Source organism: Nothoprocta perdicaria, unplaced genomic scaffold (genome assembly GCF_003342845.1).
Source record: "Nothoprocta perdicaria isolate Ctin4 unplaced genomic scaffold, notPer1 scaffold_196, whole genome shotgun sequence".
NCBI classification, from domain to species: Eukaryota; Metazoa; Chordata; class Aves; order Tinamiformes; family Tinamidae; genus Nothoprocta; species Nothoprocta perdicaria.
This window is the reverse complement of record NW_020455160.1, coordinates 453,633-469,483: the sequence shown is the minus strand read 5'-3', so window position 1 is coordinate 469,483 and position 15,851 is coordinate 453,633. Positions and strand designations below refer to the sequence as shown.

The window sequence follows — 15,851 nt, the reverse complement described above, 5'->3', positions numbered from 1 at the left end:
GATGGCTGCCCTGGGCCGGGCTGAGAGGGAGCTGCAGGCCTGGGCGTGATGGCTGCGCTGGGCCGGACTGAGCAGCCCCTGCGGGAGGGCCGAGCATGGGGCTGGGCGTGGGGCAGGGCATGGGGCAGGGCGTGGGGGCAGTCGTGGGGCAGGGCATGGGGCCGGGATGCTGCGGTGACCGGGAGGCTCCTGTCTGTGACGCAGCTGCGCCTCTCGCCGGGGAACAGACGCGGCTGGGTCTGGGGGCGCGTGCGGGACGTAGCCCCCCGGCAGAGCTCCTTGCTCCTCCGTGCCAGGCCCAGGCTGTGGGCAGCCCTGCTCCCTGCCGCGGCCTTGGTGGCAGCCGCTCACTGCTTCCGGCGAGGTGGGAGATACCAGGGGCTCCCTGAGGCGCTGGCTCCTGCTGGGCTTAGGCCTGGTCCACGCTGCCCGTTTACCCCAGCGAGAGGCCCTGGTGCCTAGAGCAGGCGGAGGGCTCGTGGTGGGGCACATGGGACCGCGAAGACCCTTTCTCCATAGGAAGATTCCCTCCTGGCTCCTTGTGGGTGTCCTTGTATGCGCTGCGGCAGGACTTGGTGCCCACAAGGCTTGAGATACGTGGCAGACCGTGACAGCCCTTCCAGCTGCTACCTTCTCCTGCCACTTTAGTTACCTGCAACAAGAGCACTGGGTCTCTGCACCCAACGCTCTCTGTTTGGCTCGGCTGCCCTGCTTTGGCAACCGGGACCCGGCAGCCTCCTTCCCTCCTTCCCCCACGTGCTTCAGGCCTTTGGGAGCTGCTGCTCCAGAAACAGCCCCGCTGGAGCCCAGAGCCCAGCCTCCCTTTGAGGCTTTCCGGAGGCTGCCGGCCCCCTTCCCTCTCCCTGGCCACCCTTGTGGCTCTCTCGGTGCATGGAGCGCCCTGAGTGCAGGGCCAACGTGGGCAGAATCCCGCGGGAGAGCTCTCGGCCTGGGGGGCACCCGCTGGTGTCCCGCATGGGCAGCTTGGGCTGCATGGGGCCGGAGGACAGGGTGGGAGGGATGGATTGCCCGGAGCCATGGCTGCCTAAACAAAGAGGGGGAAGGGAAGGCAGCGGAATGTGAGGAATGTGCCCAGAGCAGATAACCCTCTTCCTGCTGAGTGCTGGGCGCAGCCGAGGCTCCTCGCTGTGCCAGGGGGCCGGGGAGCGGATAGCCGCAGCAGGCGGGAGGGTGGGCAGGGGGCCCGGCCACGGCTGGCGTGCAGCAGGACGGAGGGACGCGCGCCGCGGGCACCAGGAGGGCTCGCGCAGGCAGGTTGCACGAAGTCTGCCCTGCGTCAGAAGGGGCAGAATCTGGCTCCTTGCACCACTTCTTTCGCCCAGAAAGCCAAGGGGGCATCTCATCCCTCCCAGGAGCCGTGGGGTGTGTGCTCGGTGCCTCTCCCTGCTCAGGGGGTGCAGAGGGACAGGCCTGTGCAGCGGGTGTGGGAGAGCTGGAGGCACAGACCTTGCTCTCCTCGCTTTTGCTCCAGCAGGAGCTGGTGCTACAAGGCAGCACAGGAAACATCTATGCAAGACCTGGTGCTAAGTTAAGTCCTACCATTCTCCCAGCACCTGCAGGGCACCAGCAAGGAATGTCCGGCAAGAAAGCTGACTTTCACTAAGCATGCTCAGAGCAAACAGGGCCAGCCTTGGAGCAACTTGGGCCGGCCTTGGGCCTGTCTGCAGTGAGGACTCTTGGACGCTGTGCAAGTGGGAGCTGCCTGCTGCTCTGCTGGAGCCGTATCAGCTGTCTTGAGGTGTCCTTCATAGCCATAGAGAGCAGGAGGCTCTGAGGGTTGAAGCTGGGACTTCCAAGTCCTGTGAATTCTCATCACAGGTAACGAAGTCCATGAAAATAGTGAGATTTTCCCAGTGCTTCTGCGTGCACATAGACGGAATCTGTGATTTCCTAGCCTTTGCCTCTCCTATCCCCATGCCTTACTTAGTGACCAGATTATTTTACCATTGTCAAACTTTTTGTCAGCCAAGGAAATTGAGGCACAGGACTGATAAGTGGCTGCATGTCCAGAAAGGGAATCTAGGAATCTTGACTCCATGTCCTGCTGCTGTCCACTTTGTCCCGTAGACTCTGCTTTCCTCCTCCTAACCCTCCTGCCTGCTTTTCCTGCCCTGCTCCAGGTACCTCAGCAGCCGCCAAGATGTCGAGCAAGCGTGCCAAAGCCAAGACCACCAAGAAGCGCCCTCAGCGCGCCACCTCCAATGTCTTTGCTATGTTCGACCAGTCCCAGATCCAGGAGTTCAAGGAAGCCTTCAACATGATCGACCAGAACCGCGATGGATTCATCGACAAGGAGGATCTGCATGACATGCTGGCCTCCCTAGGTGAGGAAACCCTTCCCCTGCCTCCCACCTCGTGCATCAGTCAGCCCCTCTGCATTAAGATGCCTCTTCTGCAAGGGAAGAGAACTGTCTGGGCACAGTAGTGCCTTGCATGACAGGGAGTCACTGCCACACTCTTGAAGCCTGCCTGAATTGAAAACCCATAGGATTGTACTGATTTAAAGACCTGCTTTGGGCCAGTTTGATGCAGGCCGTGAAGCCTGGGGAACCATCTCTGCTGTTGCTGGTAGACCTTTGAAAACATGTTTGTGGGGACACCAAAAAGCAGTAGCCTCCACTTGAGTGGAGGGTCCACTGCCCACAACAGCTAGCAGCAGCAGATGCCCTGGCAGGGATTGGCCTCCTCCTCAGCCCTGCAGCCAGTACCAGCTCTCAGCAGCCCTTCTGCTAGGACCAATGTGCACAGCAACGTCCCCTCTGCAAAAGGATACCTGCACAGCAGGGGACTTAACCGTGTACAGAGACTTCTGCCCAGCTCTGCTGTCCCAAATCTTTTCATCTCTACCTATAATAGTACTTTGAAGAGGCAGCGGGTTCAACTGCCAGGCGTAAGATTTGTGTCAGCAGTGACAGGGTGCTGCAGCAGACCTGCACTCTCAGATGGGTCCCCATGGGAACTGGGATGACTCTGGACGCAGGCAGAGCCCACAGATCAAGACAGAAGCTTTGGGAAAGCACAGGTTTCCTAGTGGCATTCTTTGCTAGCTCTGCCCAGTCTTGTCCTATAGGTTGCCCAGCACAAAGGCTGCCTGTGGATCCAGGTGAGAAGCCGGATACTGCGGCCCGTTGAGACTTGCATATCTGGCCTCTCTCCCCACCCAGGGCCCTTTTTTTGTTTTTTCTTTAGCTACAGGCCATGGTTCACTTTTCCCTCTCCCGTTCCCTGTGCTACCTCTGTGGCTCCTTGGGAGGTCTGTCAATTATTGACCTGGCAACCAAACCTGTTCTGAAGGCCCTGTCCAACCGGGAGGGAGTCTCCTCCCCATACACTACAACTTTCGGAGCCTGGAAGGGGACATGCCGGGCTCAGCACCGTGGGTTAAGCTGCCCCTGTTGCATTCGTGGTAGGCACATTGCGTGGGGTTCCCACAACAGGAGGTTCATGCTGGGACTGTGCTGCCCCTCTCCTTGGGTCAATGCTGGGTATCCTTGGTAGATGCTGAGTATCTCCCTTGCATTTAACAGGGGACAGGGGACCTGGTGGCTGCAGAATTTGGTGGGATTTATCTTCTGGGGAGCTGGGCCTAGCTAGCTTGGGAACCTTGATCCTGCTGCTTTCCTGGGAAGGGGAGGCTGCTGCCCAGTGCAACGCTGAGGACAGAACTGCAGGTATTTGGGTGGGAGGAGCACTTGTTTTTTTCTTTCTCGCCCCTAACTGAAGTGAGACAGATAGAGGAGGAAACATTTGGGGACCATCAGGCATGTCCTGAGTGCATCCTGAGGTGCATGTATTCAAGCTTAGACACAGGTCAGGCAGGTTATGATTCAAACTGAAAGCATCCATGGGGGTATCCCACTGTGGACTTTCTTCCTGAGAGCAGGAGCACGAGGCTGTGCTGTCCCAGTGGATCTTGGCAGGAGGATGGGTGCCCCCAGGGCAGGGAGTGCTCACAGCTGCTGCTTATGTCTGACAGGGAAGAACCCCACTGACGAGTACCTGGAGGGCATGATGAGTGAAGCACCAGGGCCCATCAACTTCACCATGTTCCTCACCATGTTTGGGGAGAAGCTGAATGGTACCGACCCAGAAGATGTCATCCGCAATGCCTTTGCCTGCTTTGATGAGGATGCGACAGGTAGGAGCTCTGTCTTCCCGGCTTTGTGGTGGGCACTGGTGCTTACCTGAGGACCCTCTTGCACACAAATGGGTGGCTGAGCCAGCACATTGCACCAGGCAAAGCCTTGGGAAGAGTCCGCAAGCAGGGCAGCTCCTGAGCAGCCTGCTGGCTCTCCCTGCTTCCCCATCTCATCACACATCTGCGTGATGAGGGCCCCGTGCAAGCGGAGCATGCCCGGGTTTTGGGGGTGGGTGGAATAACAGGATGGGGATGCAGGAGCATGCAGGAGGATTAGAAAGGCCCTACCTCTACCCAGTCCTCCTAGCATGTCCTGCCCAGCCACAGCTCTCCTGCACTCCTATGCCCCACCTGAACTCTGCTGTCTCCATAGGCTTCATTCACGAGGACCATCTGCGTGAGCTGCTGACCACCATGGGAGACAGGTTCACAGAAGAGGAGGTGGATGAGATGTACCGGGAGGCTCCCATCGACAAGAAGGGCAACTTCAACTACGTGGAGTTCACACGCATCCTGAAGCATGGGGCCAAGGACAAAGACGATTAGTGCCTAGAACTGCTACACTGCCTCTGTCTCCTCCTGCACACACCTCCTGTCCCCGTTGCCTCTGTTCCCCTTGCTGCCTAGCCCCACTGCAGGCACACCCCATGGGAAATATCCTCCAGGACTTGACTTTTCTCTGGATTACACTTCTGTTGGCACATGATCCTGCACCCTTTCTAGAGAAAGTGCTCCTATCACTATTCCCCTCTCCTAAACATCCGTACTAAACCTCTCCCATCTCCTCTCCCACCCAGAGGCTCTCACCTCCCAGCCCCATAGACACTGTGCAGAGTCTTTGTGCCCCCACTAAGACCCTCCTTGGGATGTCTTGTGTATATCCAGCTCTTGCAAAATACACTGTCTTTCTGATGTGTCCACCTGACAGGGGACAAGGTTGGCCTTTTCCTTTGGCCCCTGTCCAGGGAGAACAACCAGCAAATTGTCCACCATCTCCTTTGACAAATTTTGCTTAAAGATCCTACTTGGATAATTTGATTTCTGAGTCATTGTGGTGCTGTGCTCCTACCTGCCTTGCTTGTTACCCATCCCATGCACGGGAAGCACCTGAGCATGAGAGCTTCTCCTGTGTGCTGTGTCCCAGGTTGTCCTTGCCTGGAGGACACTGCCACGGGTGCTCCTCACATGTCCTGGAACCCTTTTCACAGCCTCTGGCTCCATCACACTGTCCTGCTTTGCATCTGGATGGCATCTTGCAGCAGAGATGAGCCCAGCGTGCTCATGGCATCCACAGCCTCCCCTGCATGCCGGCCGCTGCGCCAGGACGGCTGGTATGGGTGTGTGCACAGAAGGGTGGAAGGGCTTTTCCCTCCCATCTGTGCTGATCCGCTGACGATGTGGGGCTGCATCCCTGCCATGGCCTCACGGTGGGTGGTTGCAGGGACACACACGCCTGTCGCGGGAGGCGGGACGGGGGGCTGTGCTTGCTGTGCTGCCGTGCCCTGCCTTCTTTGCGCTTCTCAGCACCAGGGCCCCCGGCAGGCGTGGACCCCAGCAAGAGCTCCCTGAAGCCATTGAGTAGCACGGTAGTCACCCCTCCAGGGCGAGTACGGGGGAGTCTGCCCCCAGGCAGGGAGCTGGTGTGGGAAGGAGCATCCCAGGTGAGTGCTAGTTTGTTGGATAGTCCAGTGCAATCCCAGTCTTGAGGGACACAATAGAAAGAGGCTCTAGCCTTTCCTCCCACACTCTTCCTTTATGAAAGGAGAAAAGGGGAAAAAAAAAACCCCACTTTATTTCCTTTTCCATGGGTGTGTTATGGCTGGAGAGCCTATGATTTAGGGCATTCAGAAAGCTGAAGTTGTGTATAAAGTCTGACGGGTGTGATAGGACGCCGCGAGCAGCTGCCCCGTCTGGGCGCAGCGCTGCTGCTGCGCGGCCGAGCGGGAGGCTCGAAGCCCAGCTCCCACCGGGAGCCCTCAAATCCCCCTCGGCACCGGCTCTCCCTGACCCGCTGCCTTCTCAGGGTAGAGCCCCTTCTCTTTCCATCAAGGGCAGTCTCTTCTGAAGACAAATTCCTCCCAACCTGTCTCCACCAAAGTCCCCTGCCTATATAAAGGTCTTGCAGCTTAAACACCTTTTTCAGTCTTTGCTGGTGGAAGAGGGCTTGCTCTTCTACCCCCACTTGGGAACGTGCAGAGAGATGCTTTGACATACGGGGAAGTCATTGGAAAAGGTGCCAGATGGCATGTCTTGCTCTGGTTGCAGAGCCGCTAAAGTCTTGGCGTTGGTAGAGATCAACATGGGCTCTACAGTCTGAGTGATACGCTGGAGGTACCGCTAGAAGAGCCTTGAAACTAGAGGTCTGTGAAGCAATTGGCCCCAAACCTCTTTCTGGTGACTGGAGGAAGCTTATTCGTGTCAAAGGGTGGTGCTTTGGTCATCCGAGCCCTGAGGGAACCTGGGGATCAGGGTTGAGACTCTCAGAATCAGACTGCCCAGGCGGGGATGTATGGAAGAAAGACCCAGCTGATGCATGTGCTGCTCCTGCCCATAAACACCCACCAGTCTGTCACATATTCCCCTGTTCATCACCAACACCCCCGTTCAAATTAGTGCTGCATCTGTCCACGCAGATCTCCTGCGCTGCCAGGCTGTTAGGGCAGTGTGTGCCCTGCACCACCAGACCTTCTCCTGCTGTCAACTCCGCTGTGTTGTCTCCTTGGTTTGGTTTACACCGTTGTGATACAAGGGCAAAGGGAGCAGGGGGTTCATGCTTGAATTTAGCCAACTTCCATCCTCTCAAAAGATAAGTATTTCGCAGCAGAGAGCGGTGTCTGTGTTTGAGACATGGTAAAGCACAATCACAAAACCACAAAAGTGACAGAAGGGCATAGCCCAATTTTCAGAGACACAGAGAAGTGAAAGGACAAACATGTGTCCAGGGAACGCTGCTATGACGTGTTCCCCAGACCTCCAGTCTGATCCCAGGGCCTTGCCTAGAGCTCTGCAGCAAGAGCTAGCTCCAAAGAGGCCTAGCTCTGTGCTTGCAAGTCAAAGCAGGAAGCCTTGCTCATTCCCTAATTGCACGTGCCTACTAGGAGAAAAGCATGCAGTTCTTCAGCTTGCAGAGCAAATTCCCAGGTCTGAAGGCCACTGAAGAGCGGGATGCTTTGTAAAACAGCCTCTTCACTAGGATGTACACCAAAGTGGATTTCTCACAGACATCCTTTAGGTACAGGTCAGATCCTGGAGATGAACCAAATGACGTGGAAAAGATCCTCCAACTTTTCCAAGGTCTCTGCCGTGCTGTGGGTGAGCTGTCCTCTGGATATAGCTGTGTCAGGGAGGACCACTCGGCCTTACTGACCTCCTGACAGATCAACATATGTGAACATCACACAGGTTCTCCCAAGTAAACCATCAATATCAGGAGCTTGAAGGGTTTGCTGTCTGTCCATCTCCATCAGCAAGAGGAAGGAAGGAAGGGAGGAAGGAAGGATAATCACATGACAGATATTACTAAGAAAAGAGAGGATACTAAGAGATCAGCGTTCTGACACTGTCCGAGTCCCTGGATCACCCACACCTCGTGTATGAGCTCCAGTTCTGGTACCTTTCCCAGCTTAAAAACAGTAGAGCTGATTTGAAAGTGTTCAGCAAAGGACACAAGAGGAAAGACCAGCCCCTATGCAAGGAAATAGTGAGCAGGCTCAAGGAGTCTTCAGCCTGGAAGGGAGATGAGCAAGGAGGAGGGCAGGGCTGCGGGCTGCGTGGGGACAGTGCTGCTTCCTGCTCTTCCAGCACAAGCACTGCGGGGCGTCACACGGAGCTGCCGAGTACCAAATAAACAAGCAGTTCTGCACACAGGTGTGATGAAGCTGGTGTTTGCTGTCAGGAACAGCATGGGTGCTAAGAGTCTATGGGGTTTCCATGAAGAATGAGTAAGTTTGCAGAAGGGAAAGCTTCTGAGGGAAACTGAAGATGCAGGAGCCATGTCTGGTTCAGGAAATCACAGAATCACAGAATACTCAAGGTTGGAAGGGACCTCTAGAGATCATTTAGTCCAACCTTCCCGCTCCAGCAGGCACACCTAGAGCATGTGGCACAGGGTGGCATCCAGGCAGGTCTTGAAGACCTCCAGAGAAGGAGACTCCACAACCTCCCTGAGCAGCCTGTTCCACTGCTCTGTCACCCTCACAGTGAAGAAGTTCCTCCTCACCTGGAGATGGAACTGCCTGTGTTTCAGCTTATGCCCATTACCCCTTGTCCTATCGCTGGCCACCAATGAGAAGAGCTTCTAAATTAGAGGCTCTTAGGGAGCTGGGAGCTTCTCCCAAGCTGGGGTAAGGATCATTCACTCTTGCTTTACTCTCATTCTCTTCTTTAGGCACCTGCTTCTAACCGCAGTGGGAAATGGGATGCTGGAAGGGGTGCTCATCCCCTCCAGCATGGCACTCCATAGCTCTGCTAAACCAGAAGGGCTTTGACCCCTCTTCTCCTCCTGGAAAAGGAAGGTCATGCTCCACATCCATGCACATGGATGTTTCCCACCCTCCAAATGGACATCAGTTTTACAGTAATTTCAGCCTCATCAGCGCAGCCCCCGCCTCCCCCATGGGCCTGTACTTACGTCATGTTGCCCCTGAGCTTTCCAGTCAGCGCTGCTCAGTTTCATAAAGTCAACAGGTTTCAAACAGAGGAAAAGGAACCTAAGGGCATGCGCGTAAAGGGGCTCTGCCGGTCAAGCATAGCAATGCAGAATGAGCTTGGCTGGTCCAGGTGACTGTGGGAGCGCAGGGCCAAGGCCACATGCTCCTGAGGTCATTGTGTAGGTCTTGGTCCTTCCAAGTCCTCCAGCTGGAGGAGCACAAGTCCTTCCACTTGATAATAGAGGGCAAGACTTTCTCTTGAGCCCTGTGAGAGAGCCTAAATCCAGCCTCTGTCTTGGGACTGGAAATGTCCTGGTGACTCCAGTCCATGTGGCTGTGCCTCCTTGTTGGGCGCAGGATCATGGGACAACACAGGGTGGAAGGGACCTCAGCAGGGCACAAGATCAACCTCCTGAATGAAGAGAGGTCAGCCACAAAGTCAGACCAGGTTGCTCAGAGCTTCAGCCAACCTGGGCTCCCCTTCTCCATTCTTTCCCCCTCTTGCACCAGTGAAATCCAGGTGGATACTGCTCACAAATTCTTGAAGACAAGAACCACAAGTGCTTGGGTCCTTATTTGTAGCAGCCTCCGGATGGGTAGTTTTCCCTTCTAGGGCTGGGCTGGGCAACCTGCCCATTCTCAGGCTCTTGTCCCTGGCTCACAGCTCCATAAAACCTCAGAAGAGCCTCTGCATACAATTGCTTTTAAAGCCTCACAGATGGACAAAAACAGGAGAAAGGGGTTAGAAGTGGGGGGAAATTGTGTTTATTCTACGAATCTTAGAAGTATTCTAATGTTGCTGAGCTGTTTGTGAAAACCACTGAGTTTACACACTGAGCTGATTCAGAAAAAGGCTGAGAAATCCCTAGAATACATCCAGCTGGGAAACAGCTGTTTTAAGCTGGTAGTAAAACATATGAGATAATTTTAGGTTCCTGCTCACCTTGTCTGGAGTCACAGAGATTTGGGGTCTAACAGGAGGGTCCCAAGAGCAGAGAGGGGCATTGTTTTTTATTAGGACATCTATTTTTTTTTCCAAAATTTGAAAAGTTTAGTTAGGACATAGAGGAAAAGAACAGATGTAGAAGAAAGGGGGAAAAGGGCCCCAAAGGAGAAACTCAAAACATTTACTTAAACATGACATTTGGACTCTTCCCTTTCAAAACCCATCAAAACATAAAGCTAAAAATGCTCTTTAGAAGGCTGAAAGTTCCTGAAATTTCTTTGTCATCCTCTTCTCCCTAGATTATTTTATTATTATATGATTTTATGGAGAAGGGAAAAAAATAAAGTCTCATTTTAGATGAATCATCTTTGAAAAATTCCCCTCACCGAAGAGCCCCCAGTCCAAAATGAAAAGAGAGCAAAAGGGTGAGAAGGTCACACATTCCTGGAAGTGAAACAACCCGCTTTTACAGCTCTTTGCAAACACTATTTTGTGTTACTAGTGCCAGACCTTTGCCTCCTGGCTCCTGACAGGGTGCCCTGTGCTCCAAGCCAGCTCAGTTTTCCCCACCTCAATGCGCTAAACCAGGATGAGGCAGCAGGAGATGAGGAGAGGACAGGAGCTCGGGCAAACGGGTCTCAGGGTCTGGATCAAATACAAGAGCAGAGGCAGCGTTTCAGACCAAGGAGCCATCCAGTCTGAGAGGAAGGAAGCATCGTGGCTTTGTGGTGATGAAGCATCAGGACGTTCAGCTGGAGAGACTTTGGTCTCATCTGTCCAGCTGTCCTTGTGGGTACCAGAACCATTTCCCCTCAACGACCTCTCGAGTTTGCAGATGTGTTTCTATTAGCCCCTTGCAATGCTCAGAGCCCTACGTATACTTTATGGTTTGCCACTCCTGTTGTTACCTGAGCATCTTCCCCTGGCGTTGTCCGCTCGTGCCTTCCCTGCCATTTGCAATCATGCAGAGATGGGTGGAGATGCCTTCCTGGTCGTACGCACCAGCCCACGTCAGCAGCACTGCTCTGGCTCTGCACCTTTCCGCACAGCAGCGACTCCCCTGCCTGGCACTTGGAGCGATGGCAGCGCCAAGGGCAATGCCACGGCCTCTGAGGACACGGTGGCCTTGGAGGTGGAGCACGGCGAAGGGAAGCCAGAGTGGTCCATGGGCTGGTGCTTGCAGCACAAGGGCAAATCCTCCTTGTTTGCTTTGGCATGAGTATTCCCCATCACATTTCAGCCTCCTTGATAAAGTCACTTCATCCAAACAGGGAGAAAGAAACATTACCAAAACCGAGAACTTTTATTTCCTTGTGAGATCTTCCCAGATTTTACTTCTGGGGGATATTCTCTTTTCAAAACACTGACTCCATTTTTTAAAGGTATTAAACAGCCTTGGAGTAAAAATAGACATTTAATTTCAGAAGAAGTGTTTGCTTGGAGATGTTGCCCCAAGTTACAAAAATAATCCTGCTCTTCTGGGTCAACCTAAGACAGCTGATTTTTCCTCCTCTCCTGTCAGTCCCAAGGTGTCCTCGAAGGTCTGCTCCTTGTCCAGGTCTGCACAGCAGGGATTCCCTGCTCTCCTTCAGGCCCAAGCAGCCTTCTCCCTGCCACAAGCCGCTTAACTGGGGGTCTTGAGGGTGGACTCCTCTGTCTCTCCCAGCCCTTTGGAGTCTGCCTGTCAGGGAATGCCTCTTGTCCAGTTACAGAATCAGCAGCATTCTTCCCTTAAAAAAAGTGATCTTTCCTCTGCGAGTAGATTCATGGCCACCAATCCCCTTTTTCCTTCTTGATGTCAGCAGATTTGCCCTGATTTTGGCTCATGAGGTTAGTCAGTGATCAGGGTCTTGTGGTTTGTTTCCATTTAAAAGCAGCATTTCTCCATTTGTGTTTGGGGCAGCTGTTTTTTTCAGACCTTCCTTGTAAAATCACAGTTCTCCAGTTGTTTGGTTCCGTTCCTCCATTCAGAGCTGCAAGTGTGTCCAAGCCAACAGGGCATCAAAAGGGCTTCCTAAAGTGACAGTGCCAGGACTTCTCCATCTATTTATTCCTTCTTGACATGCTTCTGCCCTTTTCCCCAGCTCATGTGCACAAGTGTGCACTGCCACCAACTCCTGCTCTTCCTTGCAGCCCAGAAATCGCCTGTGCTCCTGATGCCAGCTCTTACTGTCTCCAGTGTCCTTGTAGGAATCATCCCTTCCTTTCACTTGCAGGAGAAGTCTTTCTTCATCTCTCAGTAGGCTTCTTCCACACCCTGACCCAAGACTTTTGTTACAGGGAGCTGTGAGCTGAGTCCTGATGCCTCCTCCACACCAGCATCCAAGCGCAGCGGGTGGCCCCAAGCTCAGCTCCCCGCTCTGCCCTTCTCTTCTCAGGCTCGTGGATTCAAAGCTTGGCAAAAGCAACATTTAGTGTCCAATAGCCCTAGCCCCAGCCCCAGAGCAGGCTGGCATTGAACAGTGACTGCAGAGAGCCTCTCTGGGGCCCCAAAACCACAAGAGAGTTGGCTGTGAGCACAGGACCCCAGCTGGAAGTGTATTTTGAGGTGGCACGAGTGGAGAAGGAAAGCAGGAAGCTGGAGAGGGCCAGAACAGGGGTCCCTGAAGACAGGCAGCGGGAGCCTTCCAGCGCCACAGGCTTGCGGGACTGAGTTACGCTGCTGAGCGCCGCGTGGGGCTCCCTGTGATGGAGCTGGGCAGAGCAGCAAGGCTCCCGCGGAGGCGCCGCCGGAGCACGTGCCGAGGCTGCCGCCAGCCCCGGCGCGGCACTCGCAGCGCTGCAGCCCCAGCACTGCACTCACTGCACTCGCAGTGCTGCAGCCCCAGCACTGCACTCACTGCACTCGCAGTGCTGCAGCCCCAGCACTGCACTCACTGCACTCGCAGCGCTGCAGCCCCAGCACTGCACTCACTGCACTCGCAGCGCTGCAGCCCCGACACTGCACTCACTGCACTCGCAGCGCTGCAGCCCCAGCACTGCACTCGCAGCACTGCACTCACTGCACTTGCAGCGCTGCAGCCCCAGCACTGCACTCACTGCACTTGCAGCGCTGCAGCCCCAGCACTGCACTCACTGCACTCGCAGCGCTGCAGCCCCAGCACTGCACTCACTGCACTCGCAGCGCTGCAGCCCCAGCACTGCACTCGCAGCACTGCAGCAGGCACAGCTGGGGACCCGGGTGTATCCCCCACACTTGATCCTCATCACTACCCCGCTGGCAGGCACAGGACTTCCCAAGCACTCTAAAGCAACCCCCAGCCTCCAATCAGAGCAGGCTCTGATCACTTTTAAATCTGCCTTTAAAGCTCTAGTGGAGCCGGGTGAAGGAGAGCACTAGCCTGAGGCTCCCACTCAATCCATCAGCAGGGAAATAACGAACCCAGCTGCTGTGAAGACTGGGCCAGCCCCGGGAACATGATCATTTCCTCGTAATTAATACCAACATGACTCCAGCAGCTTTGGCAGGCGCCCGTGCAGAGTACAGGCAGATTGCTAACCACTCAAAATGCCCCGTTAACGCTGCTAATGAACAGTCCTAATGAGGGAATCCCAGCCTGTGTGTGTGTGCTGAGGGGATGCTGTGGCACCAAGCACCCGAAAAGGGACTGTGAGCCCTCCCAGCTGGAAAAGCCGGAGCAGGGGCCAGCAACTGCACAGCTGCAAGAGCTGGAGCAGGAGCCGGGCTGGAGCCAACGGCCAGGACAGCTGAGCAGACGCCACCTCCTTGCCAAACCCAGGGATTAAACAGCAATGGGTGGGCAAATGGAGCGAGGAGCCCTAACTGGACTGAGGTTGCAGAGGGGTTCAGGGTCAGCCCATCTTCGCTCCTGTCCCTGCTCCTTTGGAGGACACTGGCTGCGTGGTGTTTCCAGCACTCCCCTTTGCACTGATTGTTTTGCCAATGGCTGAAGTTTAACAGCATTATCATGTCAATGGGCCAGGCCAGGCTTTGCAAAGCAGGCTGGGGAGAGCAGCCGGGGAGGTGCATGGATATCAAAGCTCCTCTGATCCCGCTCCCACCTGTGAGAGCTCCCCAGCTCCCGGGCCAGGCTAGATCTGCCAAGGATTTAGGTCCCTCCAAACGCTGCACTCAGGTACCTGGCTGGATTTTCTCCCTGCTGCTTCTTCACTGCCTGTATCTGCACCTTGGACCTGGGAGAGGCTGATTTATTTCCCCCCCAAAAAACACAGGGCAGCAATTGCTGTACTTGGAGCTGGGAGACCATTTCCCGGTCATCCCAATGAGCCAAGAGACTCACCAGCCGCTTGGCGTGGGGTCTGGGCAGGAAGACAGCCCTGCTGAGGGCACGAGGGCTGCACGGAGCCCCAGGAGGCTCGAGCTGGGGGCCCCTGCGCCAGCACAGGGCCTGCTGAGGGGAGCAGAGCAGTTGGATAAGCACGCGCTGCCCTGTACTGGGGGCCGGTAATGGCCCCACTTCCCAGGCAGGAGTGACCTCGGTGCGAGAAGACTTTTTCTTTTCTGTTTGGTCCCTTATTGCACCGTGAGAGTTGCATCATTCAGCTCTATCGCTCTGCCGCCAGCACCTGCCCCTTGGAAACATTGTGAATCAGAGTCACACAGAGGTTTGGAGCCCTAGCCAGGCCTTGCAGTGCTGTCAAGAGCCCCTTGAGCCCCTCAGGCTTCTTCTCTTGGCTGCTCTGGTGACTCGAGGCGGCAGCTTCGGCTGCTTTTCCTGGGGATGGGCTCCTTCTCTCTCCAGCTTGTTTCCCTTACAGGCCAGAGATCTCAAGCCCCTCTCCCATATTCTGTCCTCCCAGTCAGCACAATGAGCTCAGTTCACACATTTGGGCTGGACAATCCCGGGCTGAGAGCCTGGAGCCTCTTCCCATTGAAAGCCAAGTCATGTCTCCCAGAGCTGGCCTTCAGCAGGGGTGTGTGGATTTCAATCAGCCAAAGCCGCTTGGAAATGCCCTTGTCCTCCAGAGCTCCTCCGCAGGGTCCTGGCCAGGTGCTGGGCTGGGGAAGGGAGGCTCCGCTCGGCTCCACTCGGCTCCGTTCGGCTCCGCTCGGCTCTGCTCGGCGCACACAGCGCAGGCGAGCGGCTGTCCCCTCTGGCTGAGCAGTGGTTAGTGGCAGGCAGGTCACTCAGCCTGGGGCTGCCGAGGCCTCCCCTGCTGCGGATCTATCTGGACAGTGAAAACTGCCCCGTGCACCACGATGCGCTCCAACAGTCGGGGCAAACACGCTCGGGCACAAAGCGCCTCGGCAGGGCTGGCTGACCCTCCGCACGCTGCTAAGCACATGGGTCCCTTGGGGGGCTTGGCACATTCGTGTGACCCGCACCACTTCTAAACACGCCCCAGTGCAATCCGAGTGCCCTGAAGCTGCCCGCGAGTGCTGCACTGTCGGAGCTGCCTGTTGGAGCGGCTCTTCTCTCCATGGCCTCCCGCCTGCAACCTTGTCATGGCCGTGCTCTTCCAAGAGCGCCGTGATGCAGCACGCCAAGCTGGGGTGAGGAACGGGGAGCATGTCCCCGCACAGGGCATCCTCACGGGCTGGCCCCGATCCCCGTCAGCGTGCGAAGGAGCCGGGAGGAATGGGTGGGGATCCTCTTGGATCACTGCTGTTGCAGCGGGGAGCCCAGGGCAGCCGGGCCACCAAGGGCTTGTGCCACCTTGCAGGGCCCGTGGGAACACGCAGCCCTCCTGGCCGGGCATCGGGCCGCCACGGTGGTGCCAGGCAGCTGTGGGGCTGGAGGCAACAGCAAATGTCACCTCCTGATCACCACGGGGCCTGGCTCCGAGGGGCCTCCCGTAGACAAAGCAACTTGCCAAGAGCTTCCACTAAGAGGCCACAAAGCCCAGCACCGGTCGTGTGTGAGGGCTCGCAGACCCGAGAGCGGCCGGGGGACCCCGGGCAGCCGGGGGGCTGCCACGCCACGTGCGCCGGGTTCTCCCCATCCTCACGCGCCCCAGCCCCGCTCCTGCAACAAGTGCCCCGCGAGCCGCGGGGACCCCCGGGGGGGCTCGTGCAGCCTCGCGGCTCCCGGGCCAAGATGTCGGCGGCGCCGGGCCGGGCCGGGCCGGGCCGGGCCGGGGGGCGCTGACGTCAGGCCGGGAGGCGGCGGGGCCG

At 56.3% G+C, this 15,851-nt stretch overlaps 1 protein-coding gene across 1 annotated transcript; it reads left to right on the top strand.

Annotated features, from left to right (window-relative positions):
- The first annotated feature begins 1,814 nt into the window (after positions 1-1,814).
- Positions 1,815-6,061, top strand: MYL9 (myosin light chain 9). Its single transcript, XM_026037333.1, has 4 exons — positions 1,815-1,839; positions 2,142-2,345; positions 3,998-4,159; positions 4,533-6,061. The coding sequence occupies exons 2-4, from the start codon at positions 2,162-2,164 to the stop codon at positions 4,703-4,705; spliced, it is 519 nt and encodes a 172-aa protein (XP_025893118.1). The 5' UTR covers positions 1,815-1,839; positions 2,142-2,161; the 3' UTR covers positions 4,706-6,061.
- The last annotated feature ends 9,790 nt before the right edge of the window (positions 6,062-15,851 follow it).

Coding starts and splice junctions, on each gene's coding strand:
- MYL9 (XM_026037333.1), top strand. CDS start 2,162: ATGTCGAGCAAGCGTGCCAAAGCCAAGACCACCAAGAAGCGCCCTCAG. Junction 2,346..3,997: donor TGACATGCTGGCCTCCCTAG/GTGAGGAAACCC, acceptor TATGTCTGACAG/GGAAGAACCCCACTGACGAG. Junction 4,160..4,532: donor CTTTGATGAGGATGCGACAG/GTAGGAGCTCTG, acceptor CTGTCTCCATAG/GCTTCATTCACGAGGACCAT.